Below are 27,707 nucleotides of genomic sequence, written 5' to 3' on the forward strand. Positions count from 1 at the left end.
ACGGTCCATGGAAACATACTTCCTCCTTCTTTCAGATAGTTGTTATCCCATTCTGGATCTAAGCATTTTAAATTCTTTATGATTAAAGACCTGGCATTCTTGCAAAGCTATTTAACTCAGTGAGGAAATATAGATATACATAAATATACATATACACACACATATATAGTTCTCCCTTAACTTTGTGATAGCCATTTAGCAAAGGTTTCTAGTATTGTTTATTTCCATTCTATTCAACTGATATCTTCAATATATGAAAGAACAAGGTTTTTCTCCCATGAAGATTTTGTTGTGTTGCGTGTAAAATGCTGCTTATATGTGTGCATGTGCATACACATACAAGGGATGAGTTTATGTAAAGATACATAAAAGCTGAGATTATTTCATGGACTGTTATTTATAGTGACTTGGATAGCCCAAAGTTTGTTGTGTACTGTGTTGCAGAATTAATTACTGTAATCTGGTGTATTAGAATGGCATTTTTTCAGTGCTGACAAGGTGCATCAGGAAGTAAACTTAGTGACAATGTACACACAATATAGGATACACAGTTGAGTATGACTTCTGGTTTTCTTTATGCAATGCTTAAATTGCCCACTTGCTACTACTGTGTGTCTGTGTGTATTATGGTATAATGTGATTCTTCAAATGTACTAGAACAACATAACACAAATTGAATATTTTCAAAAGCATAATAAAAGCTTACATCTTTAGAGGTTTTAACAATCAATAAAATCTGATAATGTTTTAACAATGCAATAGAAAATCTGTACTGGGAAGATAGTTCTCCTGAAAAAAAAAATAAAAAAATTACAGACTATTTTCAGTGGGATATTGCTCTAAAGTAAATCCTAAACACTTAGGAGCAGCAGGAAAATTATTAATTCTGTGCCAAATAACTTGAGAGTGAAAAAAGGGAAAAGATGCAAATAATTTATGTGTTTATATCCTGTTAGCCTGTTCTCCTACAACAATATTCACCTACCCTGTTTGCCTACTAAAACAATATTCAGACATGATATCTTTAAAAAATTCTTTTTTAACCAGCTGACTTTTCATTATGATGACATCCAGACCCTTTTGAATTTTGCTTTGCTATTCACATTTCTTAAAACCAAGCAACACTAAATTCACTTTCTCCCCTGTAATGAGGACTTTCTTGATAATCTGGGTGATAACTATGTAAATCACACAGGTGAGCATGAAACTGAAAAAGATGAGCAGAATTTCCCTGACAGAAACAGCTGTCAAGAATTCCTTAAGATATTACTGACAATTGTTCTTTGTATATGTTGCAGAGAGAGAAGAAGAGGTTGCTTAGGTAATTTCCTAAGATACAGCTATCAGAATATAGAAGCTCTGAAGAAGCACAGATGGAAGGCAAGGGAAATCTGGGGACAAGGATTTTGGTTGAAAGACCAGTATTAAAAACATGAGTGTTTATCTGTGACTTATTCAATTTGGAAAGCTATGGTATGTGAGCAAAGAAAAGCAGGGATTTACCTGCAAACAAGTACAGATAAGAGAAGGGCGGTTTCTCTACCCAGAGAGAATTGGAATACTCCTGCTAGGAGGATCATAGGTGAGCTTGAGTGAATAAGCTGTAAAGAAATGATTAAGATGAGCTGAGGGAAAGACATGCTTGTACAAGATCAAGATACTTCTATGTTTTTGTACTCCTCAGAACTGTATGGATATTGAGATAAATGAATTTCACACTGAGATTTTCAGTATTCATTTTCTCTGCTGGAAAGAATGATTCTTTCCAAACAAAATTTAGTTTGATCATAAGGTTGGAAAAGACCTACAAGATCATCCAGTGCAGCTGTCCACCCACCAGTATTTCCACTAAGCATTGCCCCTCAGTACAACTTTGAAACATTTCTTGAACACCTCCAGGGACAGTGACTCCATCACCTCCCCCAACAGCACCTGGCCACTCTGAAAAAAGAATTTCTTAACATTCAACCTGAACCTCCCCTGATGCAACTTGAGGCTACTCCCTCTAGTACTATTGCTAGTTACATGGGAGAGGAGGCCAACTCCCACCTCACCTTTCAGTCTCCTTTCACACAGTTGTAGAGAGCAATAAGGTCTCCCCAAGCCTCCTCCAGACGGAACGATTCCAACTGCCTCAGCTGCTCCTTATAAAGTTTGTGCTACAGAACCCTCACAGCTTTGTTGCCCTTCTCTGACACACTCCAGGGCCTTATTGTCTTTCTTGTAGTGAGAGGTCCAAAACTGAACGCAGTATTCAAGGTGCAGCCACAGCAGTGCTGAGTACAGAGGCATGATCACTTCCCTGCTCCTGCTCACAGCAGTATTCCTGAGACAAGTTAGGATGCCATTGGCCTTCTTGGCCACCTGGGCACACTAGATGCTCATGTTCAGCAGAGCATCAACCAATGCTACAAATGCTACAGATACTCAAGTTTTCAGATAACTCTTGAAATGATAGAGTTGTCACCTTTACTTTTAACAACATTTGCTATGACATGTGAAAGACAGGAATTGCTTATACAGATAGAAATATATAACAGGGTTGATAACCACTAAACAAGGCTGTCAAGAGTCACATTCAGCCTGGCCTTGATTGCCTTGAGGGATGGGGCACCCACAGCCTCCTTGAGCAACCTTCTCCAGTGTGTCACAACCCTCTGAGTGAAAAGCTTCCTCCTACTATCTAACCTAAAATCTCCTCTGTCTTAATTTAAAACTATTCCCCCTTGTCCTATCACAATGAACCTATGTAAAAAGTTGTTACTAACTTATGACAAGATATGACATTGTTACTCAAAAGAATTTTTCCAGATGATCAGCTATTTTAATATCAAATGCAAATATGGTAGCTTTCATAATATAAATTTTCTTACCACAACATCAATATGATTATTGCATTGTTATTTATGCATTTAATAATACAGTGATTAGGAGAAAGATGTGTATGAGGGTTGTTTTTTTGTTTGTTTGTTTTGCTTTTTTTTTTTTTAATTAGCAGCAAGAGCTGAGAAAATGCGTTGATGTTAAGATTTAGCCTTATTATGGGAATTCTTTGATAGGCTTAATCCATACTTGACATCACCTGCATCTGATTTTCAGGGTTTATTAAATAGCTGTTTTCAGTAACTTATTAAACCTATATATTAAAGTAAATAAGACTACAAAGAGAAAAATATTTTCATTTCCCAGTTTTAGTTCAGTCTTAATTGAAAAAGCTGTAAATCAAAACAATGGCATTTTAATCTCCCCTTTGGTGAGGTACAATCCCAACAACAAAGTCAATTAAGGGTAAAATTTAAATATTAGTTCTTGACAGTAGTCCACAATCCTTTGAGTGCTTGTATGGAAAGCCTTAGAGAGCTGTGTGAGCACCTGCACTAGAAAGAAGAGAGGAACCTGAAACTCATATTTCCAGTGATAGAATCTATTGGCAGAAAAGTTAGGCTCTGAAATTCCTTGACTTTCTCTGGCAAAGGTGGCCAGGAAGAATACATAATCCTCCTGTCACTTCAGTGAATGAAGAAATTAATGAAAGACATACTGAAAGCCCTAACCAGAATTCTGGAAGCCAGTGTATCATTTTATTTAGACAAATCATTCTGTTATTAATATTTGGTTAAGTATACTTTATTTTTCATCCTTTTTATTCCCCTAAATTGAAACTTTTGAAGTTGTATATTGTACAAACATGATAAATGTCTTTTCCAAATGTCATTTCTAAGTTAAATGCTTAATGGCATGTAGTTTTACTGCTACATATATATCTGGCAATTTTCTTCAGCATGAGCCTGCTAACATAACTCACTAGGTTTTTTTCAACCATGCGCTACATGACTTTATCAGCTTTGTCAATGCAGTTGTCTATAATGACTGTACACTTGGTACTTGATGATACCCATGTGTGCAATGAGTTTACTGGCACCAAAAGAAAATACTACAGATCTTCATGAAGAATCAAGTTTTTATCTCCTATATTGCCTGTTATCCAGTATGTCTCATGTAATCTCTTAGATTTCTTTGATACCTCTCAATGTCCTGAATGCTCAATTACAACTCTGCTTTGATAGTAGCATTTTTTAAAAATAGAAATCTATTTGTTATTTTGAAGTTGTGTTGAAAATTTTTAATATTAGTATCATCTCTGTTCTATTTTTACCCCTAATGTTAGTCTTAAGGACATCTATTTTGTTAAATAGGCTGTATCATAACCAGGTTTTATCTTTTTAAAATGGATTTTTAATATTCTTTTGTGATGTGTAGGACTTCAGAATATATAAATATAAATATAAATAAATATTATTATTATTATTATTATTATTATTATTATTATTATTATTATTATTTTGCAGGTGAATTAAAACTTTTTTGTTTTTGTTGTTACTGTAGCAGTCTTTTTTTCATTACCATGAACATAAGCTAAATTCAAGGCAAAAGAATAATTTATTTATTTATTTATTTTAAATGCTAGTTAGTACAATATTCATTATAGTAATTTAAAGTTTTATTCTCTTTTGGAAATTTGCTCTGAACTCAAATAGCAGCCAAGTAACTGCTGTGTGGTCTGCAAGTAGTTTTTGTCTCTCAGTCTTTGCTGTGATCTATTTGGTGTTTTACAACCATTAATTTACCATCTACTTTATGCTCTTTCAAGAGAATTTCATTTATTGATATAAGACTATAAAGTCTTATAGCTAAGGATTCTTATTAGACTTATACAATTTCTTGCAACTGCAAGTCTGAATGGTAGCTACTATATATTGCAATGCATATTTACTCCATTCATGATTCCGTATCAAGTCATCAATCTCCTGTTAGATTTCACTTTTTCTAAAGAAGGGAGCTGTTTAGGACATAAGTCAACTTTTTCTTCAACCTTTTCTTGTTATTCTTCTAAACCTGGAACATCCTATTGATTAGAGTGTCAAAATAGAATGATGGATTCAGATTTAATATTCATTTTATTATTTCATTTATTTATTTATTATTTTATTAATTTTAAAATAACTATATCCACAGCGCATATATTGTTTTTAAAATGTATAGTTATTGCAAATAGTGCTCTCCTTGCTTGTGCATATATATTTACCAAACTGTAGACTGTGCATAAAACAAAGTTGTGTTAAATATGAACTTGGTTGGAGATGATTTAATTACAAGGATAATTTTTTCTTTCTTACATGTCTTGGTGGAATTTAAGAAATATCTTCCGAAGCCTTTTTTCAGCAAGCAGTTTTGAATATGTGTGTTACAATTGCACAGATAAGAATCAAGTAGGAAAAAGTAATCTGTAAACATATATTGCATATTTGTCTCATGATGTGAGAGGATCTGAATAGTCCTGTGAAACATGCTGTAACTCTAAGATGAATTAGACAGTTCACAACACAGAACTATACTTAATAGTGGAAAATATATAGACAGTGACCTAAATGACAGTCTCTCTCAATGATCAAATAGGGCCATGAACAGCAGGTAAAATAAAAAAAAATAAAAAAAATCAAATCAAAACAAAACAAAACCAAAAAACACACACAAAAAATACCAACCCAAAACAAAATCAAAAACAAAAAGGAAAAAAAAAGCTCCATCTGGTTCTGAAGACAGTGGCCAGACCCATAAATAACACAAGCTGTCAGGAAAACATCATTCCTATAGTACTCTGTGTGTTGCCTTTCCAATTATAGATCCATTGCAAGGAAACTTGGAGCTTTGCATAGGTTTGTACCACACTTATGACCTCAGCTCACTATAACAGCTACATTCCTGAGTAATTTTCAGAATATCGAAGAATGAAAAGTACAGAAGAACATAAAAGTATTCTAACATACATAAAGACACATTCTAGCACCCATGCATACACACACATACAAAGTAATCATAAAGATAAGAACCCGAAGGCTTTAATTTCAACCCCAGCTTTTCTAAACAAGTAAAAGAAAAGTCATCAGGAATATTATATTTGGCTATGTAGACATAAAGTCCACACTAAAATGAGGTAAAGATGAACAGTGTGCTTCACTTTACATTTGTTTGTGTTTTATATACTTCTACTGGTGGCTAGTAGTGGGGAATACTAAATACAGAAAACAACAACTTAAGTTTTTCATTTGGTGAAAAAAGCCATATATTATTTTTTATAGTTGAAAAGAAAACATGATGTAGTGTTGAACTTACAGTTATTGGTAGCTTCTGTTACTAGGTCAGAAGTTGAACTGTACAAACTGTATAATAAGTACACTGTACAAACATACAATTAAAAGTTCCAGTTGTTTTGAATGTAAAGTTTAAAATATAAAAATGTAATATGTGTAAGTTTTACCTTTGTAGAAATTAACTGTTGCAAATGCTGATACTGAACATGAGCAATGATGTGGTGCTGAGCCCTGCCAAAACAAGGGAGGATCCACAAGTTCTGCACTGCCTCTGGAGTTTCCTATCACTTGCTTTAGTTGTTGTCTCACCAGCCCAATTTTCTTTCAGTGGGTGTATTGCTTATCTCTGTCTTCAAATTTACACATGCCACTTTCTGAAGGTGTGGGGACTCCAAGGGGAGGAGTTTCAATATTTTTATTAATTATGAGACATTTTCTCAACTGATGGGTAGCAAGATTCTTTGGTCTTGATCTGTGCTATACCTCCAGCACACAATGAACAACATACATTCCAGAGTATTTCATCAGTTGTACCTAAAATGTTCTCCCCTCTACTGCAGAGGGAGACAAAGGAACCTCCATTTCTCTAAAGTGTTCCCTGGGGAAAAGAACAAAAGATGCATACAGTTTCTGTATATGCAGTCTCTTAGTTAAACATGACTGAACTTTATTTCTGAATAATCAAATGGTGATTTGCATACTCCAGATATTAAAGGAGAAGTAAGTTGTGGCACATAAAGGGTGTAACAGTCTTTGAATATTTTGTTTGGAGGTTAAATGGTGATCCTCAGTCTTTTCTGTTAAACTGTTGAAGATAAATAGCAAATTGCTGCATTTATTTCTTCTTCCTTGTTTGCATTTGGAAGACAACACACAGAAAATTCACTTTGAAACATTTCCTTAAAGGCACATGATAAATCCCTGCGGAGAAATTCACAGCCTGAAGAGAGCCTTGTGCTCGCGTTTGATAGTGACAGATAGCAGTGGAAGCACAGTAGTTGCTGCTGTGAACTAAGAGACCATTATGTGTGCAACTCACATTGAGACCATTGCAGAATAAAGCTCCCCCAGCCCCACCCAGAAGTGTGGCTGCCTTTGTAATTTTAATTGGTCTGTGTTTGTGGAGTGGGGCCTCTATTTACTTATGGCTTGGGGCTTGTGTTTACCAAGCCTGGTGGAGGCCAAGTGTCATATCACTGAAGCTTAGTTCCTGCAAGCTCTCCTGATATATCTTGAGGCACTTTTCTTTTCAGTATCTGTGCCTGTCTAATTCGCGAGCTTCTGTGAAACAAGCGCAGGAGGGTACAAGGCCTACAGGGAGGAATTACACCTAATTACTCAAATAATTGCTAGGCTGTTGCCTTCTTAGTCACTGAAAATAATTTCCAGGTCCCTGGCTTTTATAGATAGTCTTCTAGAGGCAGGAGGACACAGCCCCCTTTTTAACTCAGCCCATTCACTCACAAAATCAGAACACTCGAGCCTGCAAAATTAATAAGCACCACTTCCATTACATATATTTTAGGTTGTTGTTGCCGTGGCGATAAAGTCAGGGACATTGAATCTCCTCTGTTGAGCCATTGTTATCATCCCTGGCCATCTGCTGCAGAGGAGTGATATTCCATCTCATTTGCATGATGACTGATATATGGGAGGTTTGGAAGGACATATGCCACAGCAATCATGTGATGAAAATTAAAGTGAAAGTTTTGGGCCCAGAGCCGAAAAAAATCTGTGTATGCGCATGAGGCTGTTGATGTGCAAATGTGAATCATATTGAGAAGGTTTGAATAGGGAGGTGTGACGTAAAGAGGGGACACAAACGCAGGTGCTTATCTCTAGGCAGTCAAAGGCACTGGATGTCATATCATGGGAACTACCTTTCAAAGGCACAGCTTTAGTGCACAGTTCAGCACACAAGGGTGGAGAAACATATAAGTTTTGGAAACAAAAATAAAGTAAGTTTAACAACTTTTTCACACTATTCTGAACCCGTTCTTGTTTAAGCAACTTGTACTATCAGTAACTTTCTGTCTTTTCTATGATTTGTGTTCTTATTTTGCAAATAAATAAATTAATTAATGAAATAAAAAATATCCTGTCCATATATCAGTGTTGAAAGCTTGAGAGATTTGTGCTAAGAAGTTTGAGGGTTTTTAATCAATGTTTAAAATGCTCTCTGAAAACTTTTCTTTTTGTTTAAATGACACTAATGCTGTTTCTTCCACAATGTATGCTTGGTCATTATCTTAAATGCTATTTTGGGCCTCAATTAAAAAATAGCTACTTGTAACTGCTTTGAGAAAGCTTTCTGAACAAAATGTCATGGTGTAATTGCATTTATACTGCCTCAGTAAAGCCTTTGTTCATATACATTTTAGAATTGTGCAAATTTGCAGCTCTGGCTATTTGATTTGAGGAAATGATCACAAGGACACTTTTCCTCTCATTCTGAAAAGTTATTCAACTTAAATACTAACACTGAAAAAAAAATGAAGTGAGAAAAACGAGAGAGAAAGACAGTGGTGCCAGTATAGGGACTGTTCGATAGATGCTTGTTCACTTGCAGATATGTATGACAAACCAAATAGGTTTCTCATGACATTTTTGGAAGCTTTAAAATCATGGATAATGTTTCCAAAATGAAAATTGTTGATCACTGTATTTAACAGCATTACACTGAATGAAAAAGGGTCTTTCAAAGTGTGACATTTAAGTCCTTTAAATTATTTGGAATTCAGAGTGTGAATTGAGAGCTTCTGATTAAAAAAGCGAATGCTGTACACTTCAGAATGAATGTCTCTGTCAGGAAAATCTTTAGAAAGTTAAATGACAGTAATATCAGGCAAGGTTGAAGAATGAAATGGACCTTCTGGGACAACGTTTTGCAGGATGATTTTTATGAAGTAGCATTTGGTGCTGGAGAAAGTCTGCTTTACACTCTGATCAGCAATAGCTCTCTCTCTCTGACATTCTTTTGTCTTTAACAAAGCACTTAGTTCAGATGTTTGTCTTTCCTTATATGTAAATAGGGAGACAATCTTTTGCAAGATGCTGTGAATTTTTCATCTAAAAATTATAAAAACACAAATCCAAGATTTTATCCTTATACTGTGTGAGATGGACTTTGTCAGTTAGAGATTTTTTTTTTTTTTTTTAATTCGAAACAACCATTTATTATCTCTTTTGTCAATGAAATTAGTTGAGTTAATTGCATAGATGTATCTTCTTTGATTTGGCTATGAAACGGTATTGCAGTTCTTGGGGAAAATTACAGCATTTGTGATTAAAGCTTTCACTGTGGCAATAATATATTTCTGCTACAAGGTGGCTAACAAGTAATCCAGATTCAAAATGAGGAATTTCTAAATATAGACATTGCCTCCTAAGTTTGGAGTGTTTTATTTTTACTTGTAAATATCATCTGTGTATTATAGTACTTTCATGCCTGCAGGCTAAGATTACCAGTCTTCCTTTTTTTTTTTTTTCTTTTTTTTTCTTTTTTTTTTTTTCCTCCTCCTTCTAAATATTCAATTACTCAATGGTAATTATTATTATGTGGCCTTCTTGGCTTACTGCAATATTAGATTAATATAGATTTCTTGTGCCAAATTAGCGGAAATCACTGTTATTCACAAGAACGAATCACTTTTTTTAGTTTTATTTACTTTGTTGAATAACAGGAAGACTTTTGCCTCATGAGGCCTTATTCTTGAGACTTTTAATATAATGTGTCTTTAAAGATAGGAAGGAGGCAACATATTTTTGTTTTGATTTTTCCTTTGTCAGTTTCTAATAAATAGAAACTTTAGTTAAATTATAATTTAGCTTTTTCAAAGATCTATCAGTAGAGGTTTTTCTGAATGAAGTCACAGTTAAAGTCTCCCTGTCTGTGGTTATTGTTTCAGAGATGTGTAGTAGAGGTAAGAAAATCCAAAATAAAAGACAAGGAGCTGTCCAGGGTACTGCATCTGATTAACAAATGTATCCTGTTATTGTACAGGAAAAAAAAAAATCTGTAGAATTACAGAAAACTGACATTATTTGATACAGTGTTGTTGTTTTCTCTTCTTCTTTTTTCTTTTTTTTTTTCTTTCTTTTTTTTTGTTACTTTGTTTCAAAACTAGATAAATCTTACAATGAAGTTAACTGTAAGAAAAATGTGTATGAAAAACTCATCTCAGGAGCCTGTCAAGTTTCCATGAACAGTACAAACACTTTGAAAAATTGCTTATTTAAGTTTGTTTGCTATTTTTTTTTCTCCAAGTTACAGACAATACAATTTTTCAGGTCTAAATTAAACTTTGAATATAACACAAATAGTTTCTATGGTACTGCTGCAACATGAAAAAAACAAACAAACAAACAAAAAATACCAGACCCCAATCTTGCATTACTTGATTGCATTTGAAATGAATTCTTGTCCTTATGTGACCTGAAATGTCTGGTTACAAAGCTATAGAAATCCAAACGATCATATTTGTTTGATATGAAATGAAAAAAATAGTTAAATTGAAAGTTTAACATCATGAAATTCAAAATCCCAAGCGGTATATAAACATTAAAAGAAACTTTGGACTGCTAATCCTAGGAAATGAGTTTTATGGATTGAATTCAACAAGGCTTCAGAAATGGTTCCATCTGCTGCCTAGCAGCTGGTGAAAGGATAAATTTAATTCATTAATTCATTTGGAAAAAAGGATCCAAGTAGTAAAGACTTCATTGCTCATAATGCACATAGGTGGAAATCAAAACTGAAATTAGGTCCAGTATCATCTTTGATAATGAGTAGCATTTTCTTTGTTATTTTTTTAACGATCTTTATCATGAAGTTGTCAATATATCACCGATAAGCTGTTAACTGTTATTTTTATGTATGACAAACTTGAGAAAGCAGAACTCCTCTTCGAAAAGAAATATCCCTGCTTTTGGAGTTACCAATTATGTAGGTTTAAAAAGCTGGAATGTTTCACTGCACTAATATTATATCTCTGACTATTTGCAAGTTCTTTCTTATTAAGTCAGTTTATAAATAAAGGTACCAATGTAATTAGAAAATCAGCATATTCACAGTTAAGTCATAATAAAAGTCCATATCCACATTACCAAATGCACAGAAACTATTACTTTACTTTTTCATTTGAGACACAAGTTTCATCTTTATTTTCTTTCGTGTCTCCACCTGTTATACATGTATATGTATGTATTCACAATAAGTGCTAAAAGCTTATATGCAAGTAATAGGGAAAAATATAAGTTAAGTACTGAGAAAGAACAATATTGAAATATCCACGGTTTTAAAAGGCAAAATAAATTGGACATGTGCTTCAATAATAATTTTTTCTAAGTGTGAGATATTAAGTTGTCCAGCTTGACACAAATTCCAGGTACACTTTTTTTTTTTTTTTTTTTTACTTCTTTTACTCTAAATCACAAGCAGTGAGTGCAAAGTTATCTAAGGTCTTTGAACCTTGAAGTAGTCAAGTAATACTAGTGAGGGCTCTTGTTCATCTTATACCAGGCACACAGGTAAGTGTGCCCCTCATTACTCTCAGATGGATTCACAGGACTGAGGAATCTGTTATGCTGGAGCCTTCTAAATATCCTCCAGTGCCTATTTTCAATGTTTCTGCTTGAGATGATGATTTCATGAATGATATTTGGCTTTTCCTGTTTCCTCTGTAGCCCATAGCTCACTGCGGTGGGTTTGCTGGATTTACTATAAAGGTTCTGTTCGCACCCTGTGGGTTGGGTTAAGAATTAGGATTTATGCATTTACTTCTACTGTTGCATTGTTTATACAGCTTTGGTTTAGTTTTGATCCTTTTTTTTTTTTTTTTTGCCTTTGAGGCTCTTCCACAGTGTCAGCTGCTGACTGATAGTAGGAGAACGGCCTCGTGGTGTGAATGAAAGGGACCTAGCGGTTGGTAAACAGAGATAAGGAATAAATAGAGCACAGGCAAAAGGAGATAGTTCTGTGGGAGCCCAGATTGCCGCCAGTCTGTTCAAGTGAGATGCAGTGCCTGTCCTTTTCCCAGATTAAATTAGTGTGCGAAATCTCCAGTGACCTCCTCCCCTTCTCCCCATACTCTTTAGCCAAGCTGAACAGCCTCTGCTGTAAAGTATTCATTTTATCCAGGGACAAGTTGGACAATAGAACTCTCCCTGTTACTTATGGACAGCTGTCGTCATTCATAGGGCTTTTCAGCATTTCATTTTTCAGAAGAGTTAAAAGGGTTTTACCTTGTAACTGACGAGAGGTTAGAAATGCAAAGAAGCCAGCCCTGAGGTTGCTCGTAGTATGTTAATAAATAAACATCATCCCCCACACACACATATCCCCTCCCCAATGTGTGAAAGGCTGTGTATTTTGTTAGCTCTGCTCTTCTTATTTAAAGGGGTTTAATTGTGATAACATGATTACACTGAAGCATGAACTGCATGGAGATATTAACAAGTAGAGACACAGTGATATACAGGGCCCCCAAGGTTTCCCCAAATTAAAGGTGACCAGTGCAGACCCAGTGAGTACCCCTTTCCCTTCTTTGCCCTTGCTTTTGCCTGCATCTCCTATCACTTTATTACCTGCAAATAACTCCCAGGGAAGAGTAAACCCTCATGAGATACTTCTGTGTTCCTGTATTTTTTTAGTGATTTACTGCAAATATATTCAGCATTTTGACTGATTAAATAGACCTTCTGCAACCTTGAGGGTCACTGTGTAGAGTATGTACATAGAAAATGCATCAGCCCATTGTACCCTGGCAGCTAATGAGATTGGTCGTTAAGTAAATGACACAAAGCCTACAAAAAAAGCTTAGCAGCTCACTAGAGTATCACAGAGTGTCCCTGCACACCACACAACGACACAAACAGTGGACTAACCTAGCCCACCCCTGCTTTATTCTACATCACTGCTTCCCTGATGTCAGCGTGAGAGGCAGAACAAAGGCTAAAAGGCACACGGTAAGTCAGTCTGACAATTATGCCCTAGGGAAAAAGTAGAGCAAATCTTAGCCTAACCATGGGGTTGAAAGTCCGTTTCTAGACAAGTAGGTCATAATGAAGGGATTTTTTTTTTTTTCCTGTCACTTCATGAAGGGGAGAAAAATGTCTCTGGAATCAAGGCTGGGTTTGTTTCTTGCTTGTTTGTTTCCTTTTCTCTCTGTCTTGTTTGCCAGCTTAGAAAAGTTTCTGGAATTCTGAAAGTAAAGTAAAATGGTATATATAAGAACTGGAAATTGTAGTTATAGTGTAATGTAATAAATATTCTTTGTAAGAACTGCCACAAGTAAGCAACACCTCAGATGTACATTAACATCTGCTGAACTTTACAGACTGAAAGTTTGTTTTTACTACTCTGTAAAAATCATCTGAAAATGTTAAATGCAAGAATACATATTGCTGTCCACTAGCCAGCTACTTACTCCCCCCAGTACAGTTTTTAGAACTATGCAGATATAAATGAATGTATTGCTATATTTTTAAAAATAATTCTTCCTTATGATTTTTGTATGTTATCTCTCAATGTTATCCTTACATGAGCAGAAATGAAAGAAAGGTCTATTGTTAAACATTTATACAATCATTATTTATTTCCTTTGCACAGACGAGAAATATTCATCTGATACCCTATAACTGTAGGTGTCTGTATATCCAATGATAAAATCTTTCCTAGCAGCATTTCAGTTAAGTTTAGCAGGACCCTTTATTTTGTTGAAAAATGGCAACAGGAAGTTGCCAGAAAGTCTTGTTTGCATTGCTAAAATGTTTTCTGTCTTCTTTGTACTTTGGAGGCTCAGGGGGATGTTAGGTTCCAAACAACATTATATTATTACAGTCTGTCTGACTAAATTAAGTAATGCTTTTTTTTTGCCGCCTCAATATAATAAATAAATAAATATTAGTTACAGAAATAAAAAAGAAAACAATACCCAAATCTGAAAAATACATAAAAATATTGTTTTAAGTGTACATTCTTAAATGCCGACAGTTAAAGAAGCAAGATTCAGATATCAGCTTGTGCTACAGTTGTTTCTTGACATTGTCACTTTAATTTTTATTATTTTTGAAGTATTATTTGATTTGTGAGAACATTTGCCAAAATATGTGTATATTGACTTGCCAGGATAACCTGTTCACTTAATTAAAACTCTTAATAGGTCACAAAAATCAGTTCACAACAATATGCTTCTTAACCAGGGACATCTCTTCTACTGCATGTAAAAGAAGTAACATTACAGCCTATAGAAATTAAGATCAAATGTGATATTTTAACGTGTGCACAAGGTGATTCTTTGCAAAGATGTGTATCTATTTATGAATCCACTTATGCATTTTTATATAAACAGCGGATATATGCAAAAAACTGTTCATGTACATGGTATCCCACCTTACTGAAACTCAATATGCATTAAGTAATAATTGTTTCTTCCCTTTATACTTCTCGATATTTCCAACTTAGGAAATTTAATGAGGAAGTAAATGAAGACCAGTAAAATTGTGTGTTTGCTTTAATTTTTCATATGTATATTTGAGGTGTGTGCTTCTGAGCAACGTTTTCCTTATGCTATCTTAGGAAATGAGACATTAGAAAATGAACCTGCTTTCTCAGCTAAGTCATTTATTTCACACCTAATTGTTAGATCCACAGGGATTTTGCAAGCTATTGGGCTTGAAAAGTTTTGCTTTGAACTTTGCTAGTTGTCTTTAAGTTTTCAATTCATTTTAACGTATATGATTTGTGGATATCTTAACTCAGGTGCATAACTACAGCTTATGCAAATGAACACGTCCCTATCACACAGTCATCTTACTTTTTACATGTCTGTGAAGGAGAATGAGTTGAATTTAATATTTGAGTATTTGTTGTGATAACAAACAAGTTCCGTTGTCCTTTATCCCACTAAAAGTAGAGTCATTTCATATGGCTAATACACGACTACAAAATTAATAATTTTACTTCAATCTTGCAGGCTGAGCCGCAGTAAGTTTCTGTAGTTTTGACCACTTAAAATTTTTTCTCCTCCTTATTATTTCTTCCATACATCTAAGAGAAGAGTCAAAAAAAGCTCACTTTTGTGCAAAACTTTATGTCAACTAATGCTGTTCACTTGATCTTCCCCAGAACTATGTAACATATTACGTTTTTAAAACTGCTTTTTGACATAGTCCTTTTGGACTTTACAAGCTGGCATGAGGCCTTTTCACTCATCTTTGTGATCAGTTCCAGGAAACACCTGTATCAGTAATGTGTATGGATATGAAAAACTTTATTACACAATTCATTTGAATAATTCTATTTATTTTTTTTAATGCTTTTGGTTTTTCAAAACATGCATCTTGATGTATGTGATACTCCTGATCATTAAGTGTGTCCAAGTTAAGTGGCAGACTCTTGTCCTGAAGGCTTGGCTCTATCAATCCAAAATAAAACATACTATATAAAATACAGAGCATACTTTATATTCTGCTACATCCACATCTATTTGAAATGTCTAGACCAAGATGTCTGTTACTTGAATGGATTTTTTTTCGAGCTATGCATATATAGCTGGAACCAGGTCACTTCTTGTAGTTTATGTGTTCACATTGTTGTAGATTATTAAAAACCGCATAGGCAGAATTAGTGCTTCTGAATTTTAATAATCTCAAATAACTTAGGAATGAAGCTACTATTTAATTAATGATTTTAAAAAAAAGATCATCTGCCTCCTAACTTTTTTTTAATACTTAAATAAAATCTCTTGGAGGAGAATTGCTCTCATTTATGACCATCAATGTATTTTAATAATACTAGCAAGTTTTAAATTCCTAAATGAGAGATTCCTTATTCATGACGAGATTGATAGCTTAACTGCAAAAGTTACTTTGTAGTGGTAACTGAGCTTACCTTTCTGAGCAGGTGAACATTACATTAAACATGCGTGATTCCACTGAGATAAGAACTATGGTTCATTTCAGTATAGCAAAACAAGTGTATAAGTGTTTTGAGCATGAGGAGTTTATTAATTTTCTTAAGAGATTCAGATAGCATTTGCTTGTTCATTTTTTAGGTTTGGTTTCAAACATTAGCTTTTCCTTCCATGAAGAAACTTATTTTTCATTTCAGATGTGTATTTGAACTCTGCTGCATAGAAAAAAAGTGATTTAAAACTTTTCCAGAATATCATTTCACTTGAGCACTGGAAATCCCCATTTCTTAACAGTGTTTCTTCAGGTGATACTGGGATTTGTGAGGTCAGTTCCTTAATACTCAGCAGACAGTTTGACACCTTAATTACTGCCCCTGACACTTAGAGCACATGTACAGCAGCTGGATTGGCACAACAAAGTAGTAATGGCTCCAAAGGCACCGTTATGGACGATCAGGTCAATAATCCTTATGCTAAGAAGGATTTACATGATACAGAGTAATGGCTCTGTTATTTCTAAAGTAAAAATACACTTTTTATGAGCACTGAAATACCATTTTGCACTTTCACACACTACTCACATCAAAGATTTTATGCTGGTTAAAAAAACCAACAGCACCAACAGCAAAAAACAACACCAAAAAAACTAGCATGTGTTCTTCAAGTAAAATTTTGCATTTAACAATTGAATAAAATAATGTTACAATGTTGTAGGTAGGCAGCTAAGTCTCTCAAAACTCTCCCAAAAGGAGAGTTTTTTGAAAATGTACTCAGGGCTGTTTTTTATTCAATTTTTTTTTTCTTCTTTGCCGTATCAGAAGAATATAGGTAGGATACCCCTAAAAATCACGTCATCAAGTAGCATTTTTATGATGCAGTCCAGAAAAAGCTTGGGCTTAGGGAAACTTTTGTTTGTTTGTCTTGTTCAGTGTTTTTGCTGTCTGACTTTTTCTTCTTCTTCAGACAGAAGTTTAACACAATCTAATGTATTCAATGTAGATCTTATTACAAATGTAACTTTCAAACTAATGACAGAGGCTGTGATTTTTGTATTACTTTATTTTCTTTTAAATAATTAAATTTATTGTGAGCAAGAAAAAGCCCACATGCTAAATGAATTTCACAGATTTTGGGATTTATTTATTTTTTTTCCTTGTTAACAATGCGGTCAACTCAACCTCAAGGTATGGAAAGTCATCAAATACTAAACAGAGAGATCTACCATAGCTATAAAAATGAAGAGAGAGAGTAGACATGACATTTTCATTTTATCTGTAACATTTTATAAAATTAAACACCGTTTTGAAGTATGAGTCTGATGGGAATCATCCTATATATAAGCATTAGACATTAATGAACAAAGTGCAACTGAAGACATAAATCACTCTAAATAACATTGACACTTTGTCAAAAGAAACAAATATATTTGAGGTTGAAGTGTATGGTCATGTTCTTTATGGATAGTCTTTCCCATTATTTTTGTGAGAGACAATGCTGTCTACAAAAAGGGTTAAAGAAAATGCATTCTGTTGCATCTGCTTACTAAATCCCTTACTTTAGTAGAAATTCAAATTTTGTAAAGATTATTCGTTTTATTGATGCATATAATTATAATCACAAGCCATCTGCTGATTTGGCAGGCATGGTTAAAATTCTCTAACTCTCATAACCTTTCAAGTACAGTGCCCTTGGGACTCTATTTCACTTTTATATTTTGGAAAACATGTAGGGACAAACAAGAGAGGTCATCTGCCGAAAGTCAGACCTGTAAAACATTAAAAGAATAAAGATTCGGGTAACTATTCCTGTTTTAATAGGAAAGAAAGTATTTTCTATTTTATTTCTGACTTTGGGAAGGATTATATCGGTTTTGATCACGCACTTGGGAATTTGAATTTTTTCTAGGGATTACAGCTCACTCCTAACACCCCTGAGATCTAGGTTCCAAGTCTAAACTAAAAGAACAAATATTGTTCAGTTTGTTTGTCACAGGTGAACTACACATATTTGACCTTGGCCCCAGTTTTTCTTTTTCAAGCCACTTCGATTTCATTTCTATCTGAAATGTTCTAAAAACACTGTTCTCCCTCTCTCTCTTTTTTGATCTTGATCATGTTGATTTTCATAGAGAGGCACCTATTAGATAGTTAGCTGTTCCAATGAAGCTCAAAGGGAGTTTTAATTTTGAGGGTTACACATACAACCAGGAATAAAATGAGTGTCTAACATTCTTTTTATGTATTAATTTTATGAGCCTATCATCAACTGGTGATCAGCCACATTTATAAATATTTGGACATCTTGCATAGAAGTAGCCTTGTTCTCCATTTTCTCATGTCCTTCACAATTAGCCAGTCTATCAATTTCATACTTTATATCTTTTTTCCTTTCTTTCTTTTTTCTTTCTTGATCACATGCAGTGTTAAATCTGTTTTTGCAGAAAACATCCTCAAGTGAAAAAAATGCTATTTAGGAAATGTTTTCTATCGTAATTAACAAATACTATTTTTCAGCATGTTATAGGATATTGTCTCTGCTCTGAATTAGGAAAAGAGGCAGTTTAGAGAAAAAAGAAATTGAAGATGAGAAAAGTTTCATCAGAATGGAATTGTCCAGTGACTTCCTGATATTAGCAGAAGGTAAAGACAATCATCTGTCAACAGAACTGTCTCGCTTAATTTTGTATTGACGTCTATCCTGTAGGAACAAAAGATGCAACTCTCACTTCTATCTAATTAGTGTGTCTGAAGGCCTGTATAAAGCATGCGTGCTGCTTTACTCCTTTTGGAGGTTTGATTCTCACCCCACACCCTCATTATGACAAGCAGGAGGAAAATGCACATGTTTGAAAGTGTCTTCACAGCTGAAACTAGGGAAACAGGCCGAGAGTAGCTCTGGTTTATTTCACAACCAATTAAGTATGACATCTGTTGAAACTCAGGAAATAAGTCTCCCTTCCCCCTGTTCATATACTTAAATTGCCAGCCTTTTGTTTTGATATGGTGAATTTTACTTACAAGATTTTGTTGCTTTGGAATCAATACATAAGATAAAGAAAACAACACAGAAAAGCTTTTTTTTTTTTTTTTTTTTTTTTTTTAAACTAAGGTTTCACATAGTACATGTGAAAAGGTTTGCTTGGCACTCATGGATCAAGCAAATGATTGTGTTAAAAATTCTTTGCTTAAACACTCACTTCACATGCTGAACCAAGGGCATGTTTGTGGCAGGCAATGTAGGCACAATAACATTTTCACTTCTGAAAATCTGGCTCATGTTGTTGGCTCCCAAAGGCATCAAGAGTTGCTAGAAGGAATTTGGATTTAACTTTCTTTAATTCTGTGGTTCAAGACTTGGCACTAAAGGGAAGACACCAAACAGAACAGGACGTGACATTCTGGATAGTTAAAAAAATAATTAAATGCAGAGCTGCAGTTAGTGGTGCCATCAAGTATACAGTAGTTTATCAGACACCAAGCAAAAAATATTGGCGAGCTTAAATATCAGAGAAAAATCATATAACTGTAAAGTCAGAGTCGTTCAAGCTGAAAGATGCCCACAGTTTATCAGAGAGCAATCGATGTGATGTCTTTACTTATCGGAACTTTTATTCATTCATAAAATATTGTCCAATACAAATGTAAAAAAGATTATATTTCTGTCCATACCAAATCTTAGAGTTCAGTTTCTTTCTACCATGCTTACAAATTGATTACACTCCTGGTTCTATACCTAGATAAAGAAATATCTGCCATATCATGCTGGTACTATTCTTTCCCTCTTGACACTGGTTCATCCTGTTCCTGTCACACTGAAACCACACTGGTCATAGTGAAGTTGTGGCTTACTCTATTTTACATTATTTTATTTGTTCTTTTGCCAGTGCTTTCATACAGAGACTGGCGCTGCCTTCATTCCCAAAGGGAAGTTCCCTACTTTATTTCTTTAACTTTTTTTCATCTCTGTTTTAAATTAGTTCTCAGAAGCACATAGCATGTGTGCTATATAAACTGTAAGATGCTTCTCAGCAATTGTCATAGGTCCATTGGTTAGGAATCCTCTAGTGAAATGTCAGTGTGAGGAGTGTAAATGTCTAGACCTGAGCCAGTCATCCACACTTCCTTTAGTGAAAATAAAAAAAAAAAAAAAAAAAAAAAAAAAGAGAGAGAGAGAGAGAGAGAGAGAGATTTCTTGTATGCAATTAAGCTCACCCTGCAGTAGACATTTGAAACAAATAAGATGTATCACACATCTACATAGTAACAGAAATGCCTGCAGATTGCTTACAGACATACCAGAGACTATGGGAACCAATTGGTCAGTATCTCGAAAACATATATCTGCATTTCAGTCATGTAAAGTTAGAGAAGTGTATCCTGTTCTTCCAGCATACAGGCTTTCTTTTTATTTGATGTCTCATATAAACTTATTTTTCTCCTAAGTTTCTCCCAATTCTGTGACAGTGATTAGAGTAATATGTTATACCTTTTTTTTTTTCCTTGCATAAACACAGCATCAATGGAAATGAAATTTGGTGTGTACCCAGATATAAATGGAGAGCAAAATAACAAAATTAAGAATCGTGATGCAGTTTCAGAGAAACAAATTTTGCCCCTGAAACATCACATTTATAAAAGCAGAGAAACCAATTTTCTACCTTATTTTTAGAAGTAATTATTTTTCTTTTCAAAAGTAATTCTTAAAAATAAATGAACTTAAGGAGATAACTATCCATGTCAGAATACAATAGAAATTTATACACTAAATCAGTTAGATTTCTCAGTGAAGAATTTCCAGATGTTTCTTTTCTTTTTTTTTTTTTTTTTTTTTTTGAGAATCTTGAGATTATTACTCAAGCCTTGAGATAATAGAAGAGTAGATTTGATCATGGTTTTGCACTGCTTCTGTAGTTGATTATGATTCAGTGTTTCTCATACTGTCATAAAAAATATAAGTGAGGTCTTATTTCAAATTTTCACTTGTTTAGAATGTACTCTCCCTTTTTTTTGGTGTTTTTTTTTGAAGAAATTTGCTGACATTTTGATTTCTAAAGATTTATATATTATACCTATCGCTTAAACGTAAATACATGAGGCTATTTCTTCAGATGGAGGCAAAGTGATCAAGATGTTTTTCTAAATTTTTACTACTGAGAACTCTGTCCAAATTCAGAGCTGGATGGAAGTTCAGTAGGCTGAGCTAACACTTACATAGTGGACGGTCATTACAGGGTAGATCCATACAGAATCTCATGGCGAATCCCTGTGGCACAAGTTGTAGAAGTGCCGCTCTGCTACACAGGAGGCTCGAATCCCGGGGGTTGGACTCAATGATCTCTAAGGTCCCTTCCAACCCGCATGAGACTATGAGACTATGACTTTCCCCAACATTGCCCTAAGATATGCTATGGCATTTGAAGCATGGAGCCACAGCTCTCTGACAGTCTTTTGCTTTTTTGTACTAATCTCCTGAGAGGAGGAAACTCAGAGTAATAAAACATACTGCAAGATTAGGTTGAGATTTGCTAAAATAAACTAATGTGTAAATGTGTATCTCCAGTATCATCTCCATAGATTAATCAATATCAGTGGCAACCGAGCCCAAAATTACTGGCATACAAAGTTCTATATGGTGTAAGTTGACACCAGTTTAACAACTGGTGTTAGCTTGTTTTAACATTTATCATAAAAGCTTACTTTACTCAAATATATTCTTTTTGGAGTTTTCTTCCCCCCAGTCAACATTTTAGTGAATGTGATTAAAAGGTATCCACTTAGATATCTTATTTTGAATAGCATGGGAAAGTAAATGTCTTTAAGGTCCAATGTTGTTTAAGTAATAACAGTATTATAACAATTATTTTTGGTGTGAATAATAATTGCTTATATTTTGTGATAACAGGGAATAATATTGTAATACTGCAGGTGCAAGTTGCTTTCAATCAGAAAATGACAGTCTTCGAAAGGCAAATTCAACAGATACCCTTCAGGTCATGCATCTTGCTTCTCCATTTATGTGTGGGATTTCCCGTATTTATTTTGTTAGTTGCATGACAATCTCTGTCTTTAGAGTTAGAAGACAAATGGCTATTTTGCTGATCTTTAAGAAGTAAATTAAAGCAACTCTTTCATTAACACAACAGGCTCCTTAGAGAAACTATTCTAGAATCCAAGTGTGTACAGCTGAAAAAAGAAAAAAGTTAACTTCTAATAGAGAGTCAGTAAGCCATGTTAGTGACAGAGATCATTAGGCAGATTGCACCTCGGTAATGAGAGAAACTCACTGAAAGGGGTTAGATTTTCCCATCCCCTAAAAAGAGGCAACTTGTTCTGAGTTTTCATGCTTACGGATGAAGATGTAGTGTAATGGAAGAAGGAATCATTTATTGAGCGGAGGAAGTTTCTAGGACTAAAAGAGGACAAAATAAGGTAACTTTTCCCCTGGCATGATAATCAGAGGTTTAGCTTGGGTGATCAGAGGTTTCTGTGAATCATAAAGCTCAGATGAAACAGCTCTGGGAAGTTCACTTTCATGTAAAATTCCATAACTAAGCAAGAGTTCTAATAAAGCAACAAATAAACATAGGCCTTTTAAAAGATTGTATCCACATAGCTTATATATTCTCATTGCTCAAAGCATCCAAGGTTGCCAGTACACCCCATACAGATTACAGGACACCTGGACAAAAGGGATGTTTCTTAACAGTGATGTTCAAAGAAATGTACATTACTCATTTTCCAGATGATTTTCGAAGTGATACCTTGGAATCCCTTGGTTCTGTTGTCTTGGTATTTTTAAAAGCAAGTTTATCGTATTTTGAGCTTCCAACACTGCAAGGTTAACCTAGACCTGGAAAAGATTAATTTTCTTCCTCTGTCATCATATTCAGAAGATCGTGTTCCTGTCTTATATTTTTCAAGTACTATTATTTTATATGACAGCTAACAAGGAATCTTCATGAATGGGACTGCTGCAGATACAACTTGAAGCTGTTGAGTTAATTTCCATGTAACTTGTACTGTGTTACATTCCTTTTATGTCTTATGAAAATTCATTTTCTCTGCTAATACCTACTCATCTTACTACAAGAAAATCTCAGATCAGGACAGCTACTGTCAGGACAGTTTTAGGATAGAAGCGTGTTTTAAGGAGCATTGTCCTCAGTTATGTGAAAATCAAAAGCAAGTGTTTCTGATTGATGACACAAACAGGATTTGAACTTTGGAAGCTCTGCTACAGACTCCTTGGCCTCTCTTTCTAGCAAGACAGAATAATTTTAGTGACTAGCCGCAGGTACTTCCTGCTGTGGTGGAGAAGACAATGTCCTTATTTCCTTGTAAACAAAGGGAATATAAATGCCTGTTCCCTCTCTGATTTTAGAGCTTGCTTTTCTAAATATCACCTGAGGTTTATAAAGTCCTTAAAGAAGATGTATAAAAGTGATGTATTGGGATTGTTCTTGATCTTACACAGCTATAAAGTGTATATCCTTTTCACCCCAACAAGAAAATGATGTGTTCTATTTTCTTGATATTGAATTACCTTCTAGAATTATGTAAAAAAAAAACAACATTAGCAGGAGGTTACTGAAAGACTTAAATAATTATCTAATTAGGGTTTGACATAATAATAATAAAAAATCTTTCCTTAAGCCCATTAGTTTTTGTACTATTATCTGGTTAAAACAATATTTTATAATGATAGTTTCCAGTCCATAGAGCAGCAAGTTATAAATAAACATTCTCTTCCTGAAATTAGATAAGACTAGCAAGATAGGGGAATAGACATGATCTTCCTTACATAACCTATTATTCAATATTTTTAAAAAAATTTATTATTATTATTTGTCTTCTTTGATTATAGTTCTTGGTGATTATTCAGCAGATTTGAAAATACAAGCCTGAAAAGTAGAGTTGTTTCCATGAAGTGAGATGTGGAAATAGAAGTTTTAGTTATTTTTTTTTAAACTGCTCTGTAAATTCTTTGCACAACAAACCTCACCAATGTGTAAACAGGGCTCTAGCTACTGTGTTTGTCCACAGCTAGAGCTACAGATGAACACAGTGTGGTTGTGTGATGACAGGAACAGCTGACTCATTAGTAGAGAGCAGTGAAAGGTAATTAACCCTGGGAAAAGTACAGCTGCCATGCGAGCTGTTCCTTTCTGTAGGATCTGATTAGAAATTAGTGTTAAACCACTGATTCTTTAAAAAAAATGTCATTGATAATTCACTTTCTCTCTCAGGTGTGGCCCCTAAAAGGGGCCTCGGGTAAAACTAGCAGACAAAAGATCTTCTATCTAAAAAGGCTTTTTTTTTGTTTTGTTTTGTTTTGTTTTGTTTTTTTCCTGAGACAAGGGCACACCTGTTTGGCCACTTCTGGAGTTTTCTTAACTATGAATATTGCCCCGGCTTTGAATACTACAAATCTATGGGCAATAAAGAGAATGTTTTGTCAAATGACTTAAGGTAGAACACTATTATTTGCTATAATAATGTGGCTCTTAGTGAGTTTGGTTACTTAAAAGTCATAGCTACTACTTTAGTATCAAGATGTAATTATGATGCAAAATGATACAGACCTCTTGAAAAGAAAAAAATATATCTTCTGAGCTAGAGTGAGCACAGCATATGAAAAAAGGATTGTGGCTCATGCACAAAAGTATCTTCCCTTCCCACTCCATTTTCTGATCATGGCTTTTGAAGTGCCAGCAGAAGAGACAGAAGCCATGATTTAATGTGACATCCAAACAAGCTAGCCTGTTACGTGCATATTCATACACCTGATACAGGCCTACTTATCAAAAAATGACAGAACTAGCAACTAAAGTAGAAATATTTCATTAATATGCTATAGAAATTTATACCATACTGTTTATTACGCCCTCATACAGGCAGGCTGGATGGAGCTTTGTGCAACCTGGTCTAGGTTGAGTATCCCTGTCTATAGCAGGGGGATTGGAACTAGATAATCTTGAAGGTCCCTTCCAACCCAAAGCATTCTATGATTCTATGATTATTTCACAGAATTACAGGGGATGGAAGGGACCTCAAGTGAACACTGAGTCCAACAATTTATAACTATTGTTTCCAAAGGAATTTTAATAATCTTATTTTGTAAGTTCTTTGGTCAGGGTTGTATCTTTCTGTACCATTGCATTTAGTACACAATGTGCATGAATGCTTGTAATTAATGTGTGTTATTGAGGTTCACTGAGAATATTTTGATTGTTTTCAATGGAACCAGGCTTACACTAGGGAGTTTGAAGGGAAACTGTGTTCAAAGTAATCAAATGCGTAAGACATCTCTCCTCAGGAAGAATTTTTTCAACTTACTCAAGTCAAATTCACTACAGTAAATAATGGATTGCTGTTATTTAAGCAATGTAAAATAACATTAAAAATATCTGTTCCTGCAGTGTCAATCTGAAAGTAATGTCTCCAATTGTATTATGTTGGCCTGTGATGTCAGAGGCAGCTGTAGGTATGGCAATAGAGGTTGTACTTTTCCACCAACATTCCTTTACATTTTGTAGAGGATTTGACAGATGACAGCAGAGAGACAGTCTGAAAAAATGGTGTCTGACATGGAACCATCAAAATTTGCTGAATGTATGTGAAGATCAAACAGTAGATACGAGCACGGTGAGGTGATGGGTTGTATGTTTCAGCAGTAGGTATAGTGATGTGAAGGACAAGCCATGTTCTAGATGGCCATGTGCAGCTGTCACACCATGAAATGAAGAATGCCTTGATCAGCTCATCTGTGTGAATCAGCTAATGGGGTGACTATGTTGAAAAATAGTGTTTTGTAACTGTAAATTTATGCTACCAAATAGTGTTATTGTGCTTTTTGTATCTGCTTTAGTTTTTGTAGAAATAAACAGAAGGTATTATTTTCTGAGTGTTCTATGTTTTTAGACATATATATATACATACACACACATATATGTGTGTATATGTGTGTATATATATATACATATATATGTGTGTATACACCCTTTATCAATATTTTTAGCATTAAGAACATAAACATTCAAAGAAAAAAAAAGGCTTCTAGATTAATTTTATCTTTATAAGAATATAAGTGAAATCGATTTATAAGATAAATCCTTGGTATGCCAAGAGTACATTTATCTTTGTATAGCCTAATTTGTTAAAAGATGTGAGACTAAAAATATATTTTTTTATTATATTGACATTCGTCATGCATTATTTGGTAGGTATTCTACTTGGAATTCTCCTCTGTCCAATTCTTTTCAGTAAAAAGCTTGAAGAGAAAGTGAAAACTTTTTTTTTTTTTTTTTTTTTTTGGAAATCCAAATAATAACATACACTTGAAGTATCAAGTTGAGTTTCAGGGGAAGTGAAAGCATCAGCAAGCTATTAAATTGATGAATGCATGAAGATGAAAATAATATTCACTACCTTAACGTGTGGTTAGTAATGCACAATAGCACTCCATGGCACTCTGTATCGTTATACTCATTTAGCTGACAGGTTAAGAGACTTGCTGAAGGTCATAGAATAGACCAGTGGTAGAGGTAAGACAAGAGAATTCCAGAATTTCTATTTGTTGTTTGTTGTTGTGTTTAATTCTTTTGGAGTCTTTTTGTTTTTTGTTTTTTTCCTATTTGTACAGTCAAGATGCCTTATGTTTACTTCTGTGACAGAAGACAGATGTCAGTGTATAAAATAACGTTCACCTCAATGTAGAATCTTAAAAGGGCCGCCCAAAGAGAGTTTAAACTGCTACTCCTGATGTTACTGACCTCTTGATATAACTGATTGAACACTCTTTTCCTTGCTCTACAGATTTGATCCAAACTTTGGCTGGAGGAAACCAGTAGATGAGAAGTGTGTCCCAGTACATTTTACTCATGTACTGTAGTATCTGTCAAATATTAGTTGTTTTGAATGGTTTTTCTTCTTTCAGTTTCAAGGTGGTATTTTTGCTCTTGTTTGTACTGTGTTTGTTGTTTTGTTGTTTTTGTTGTTGTTTGTGTTTTTGTTTTCTGTTTGTTGTTGTGGTTGTTGTTGTTTTGTTTTCTGTGCTGCTCAGCAAACTCCTAAGATCTTCAGAGCAACATGGTAGTGCAAGCAAGTCCTATTATCTCTAACAGTTAGGGTCATTACAAGTCTTTTAGATGGTGGCAGTCTGTACTTCACATGGCACTCTTGTAGTTAATGAATATATGTGATTTGCATGTTGAGGGAAGGCACACTTCCCTTTGTGTGACTTTCCCTTTCTTGGGACATGCCTGTCATGCTTAATGAAGGGAGCTTGTTTAGAAAAGAGAGAATGAATGCTTAGGATTGGAGGATGGTAGTAGCATTTCTTTTTATAAAAATACATTGTATTTTTGGATTCGTTGTTTCATTTGACTCCATGTCAGAGAACGCTCAGTGAGCTAATTAGCCATACATTTTGTCCAGCATAAGAATTGTGATGCCTTAATTCTATCTGTTAAATCAATCCCATAAAAATTGGCCAAAGCAGTAAGAAATCACAGGGAAGGAACATAGCAACATAGATTAAACCTCTAAGTGCTTGAGAAGTGACCACTTTGTCTGAACCTAATCAACTCCTGTGCTCTGTAGATTCTGTACAATCCCAAAGATTCCTAACTAGCTTGCTGGAA

At 34.5% G+C, this 27,707-nt stretch overlaps 1 protein-coding gene across 5 annotated transcripts in view; it reads left to right on the top strand.

The window, feature by feature from the left end:
* ST18 (ST18 C2H2C-type zinc finger transcription factor) overlaps positions 1 to 27,707 on the top strand; it is a 174,966-nt gene that overhangs the window by 64,763 nt on the left and 82,496 nt on the right. The window contains exon 1 of one of the 5 annotated variants that reach the window (XM_032442724.2): positions 8,014 to 8,110. The exons of 2 other annotated variants lie outside the window; for them this stretch is intronic. Coding sequence is in view for 1 of the 3 variants with exons in the window: in XM_085537382.1 (XP_085393508.1) it covers positions 18,669 to 18,705 (37 nt within the window). In the remaining 2 variants the exon portion in view is untranslated. Of the gene's footprint in view, positions 1 to 8,013; positions 8,111 to 12,960; positions 13,119 to 18,578; positions 18,706 to 27,707 lie in introns of those variants that run through there. 2 more of the 5 variants (XM_015855566.3, XM_085537382.1) reach the window with 2 other exon arrangements.

This window comes from Coturnix japonica, chromosome 2 (genome assembly GCF_054131305.1).
Source record: "Coturnix japonica strain WE chromosome 2, WE-NBRP24, whole genome shotgun sequence".
NCBI lineage: Eukaryota > Metazoa > Chordata > Aves > Galliformes > Phasianidae > Coturnix > Coturnix japonica.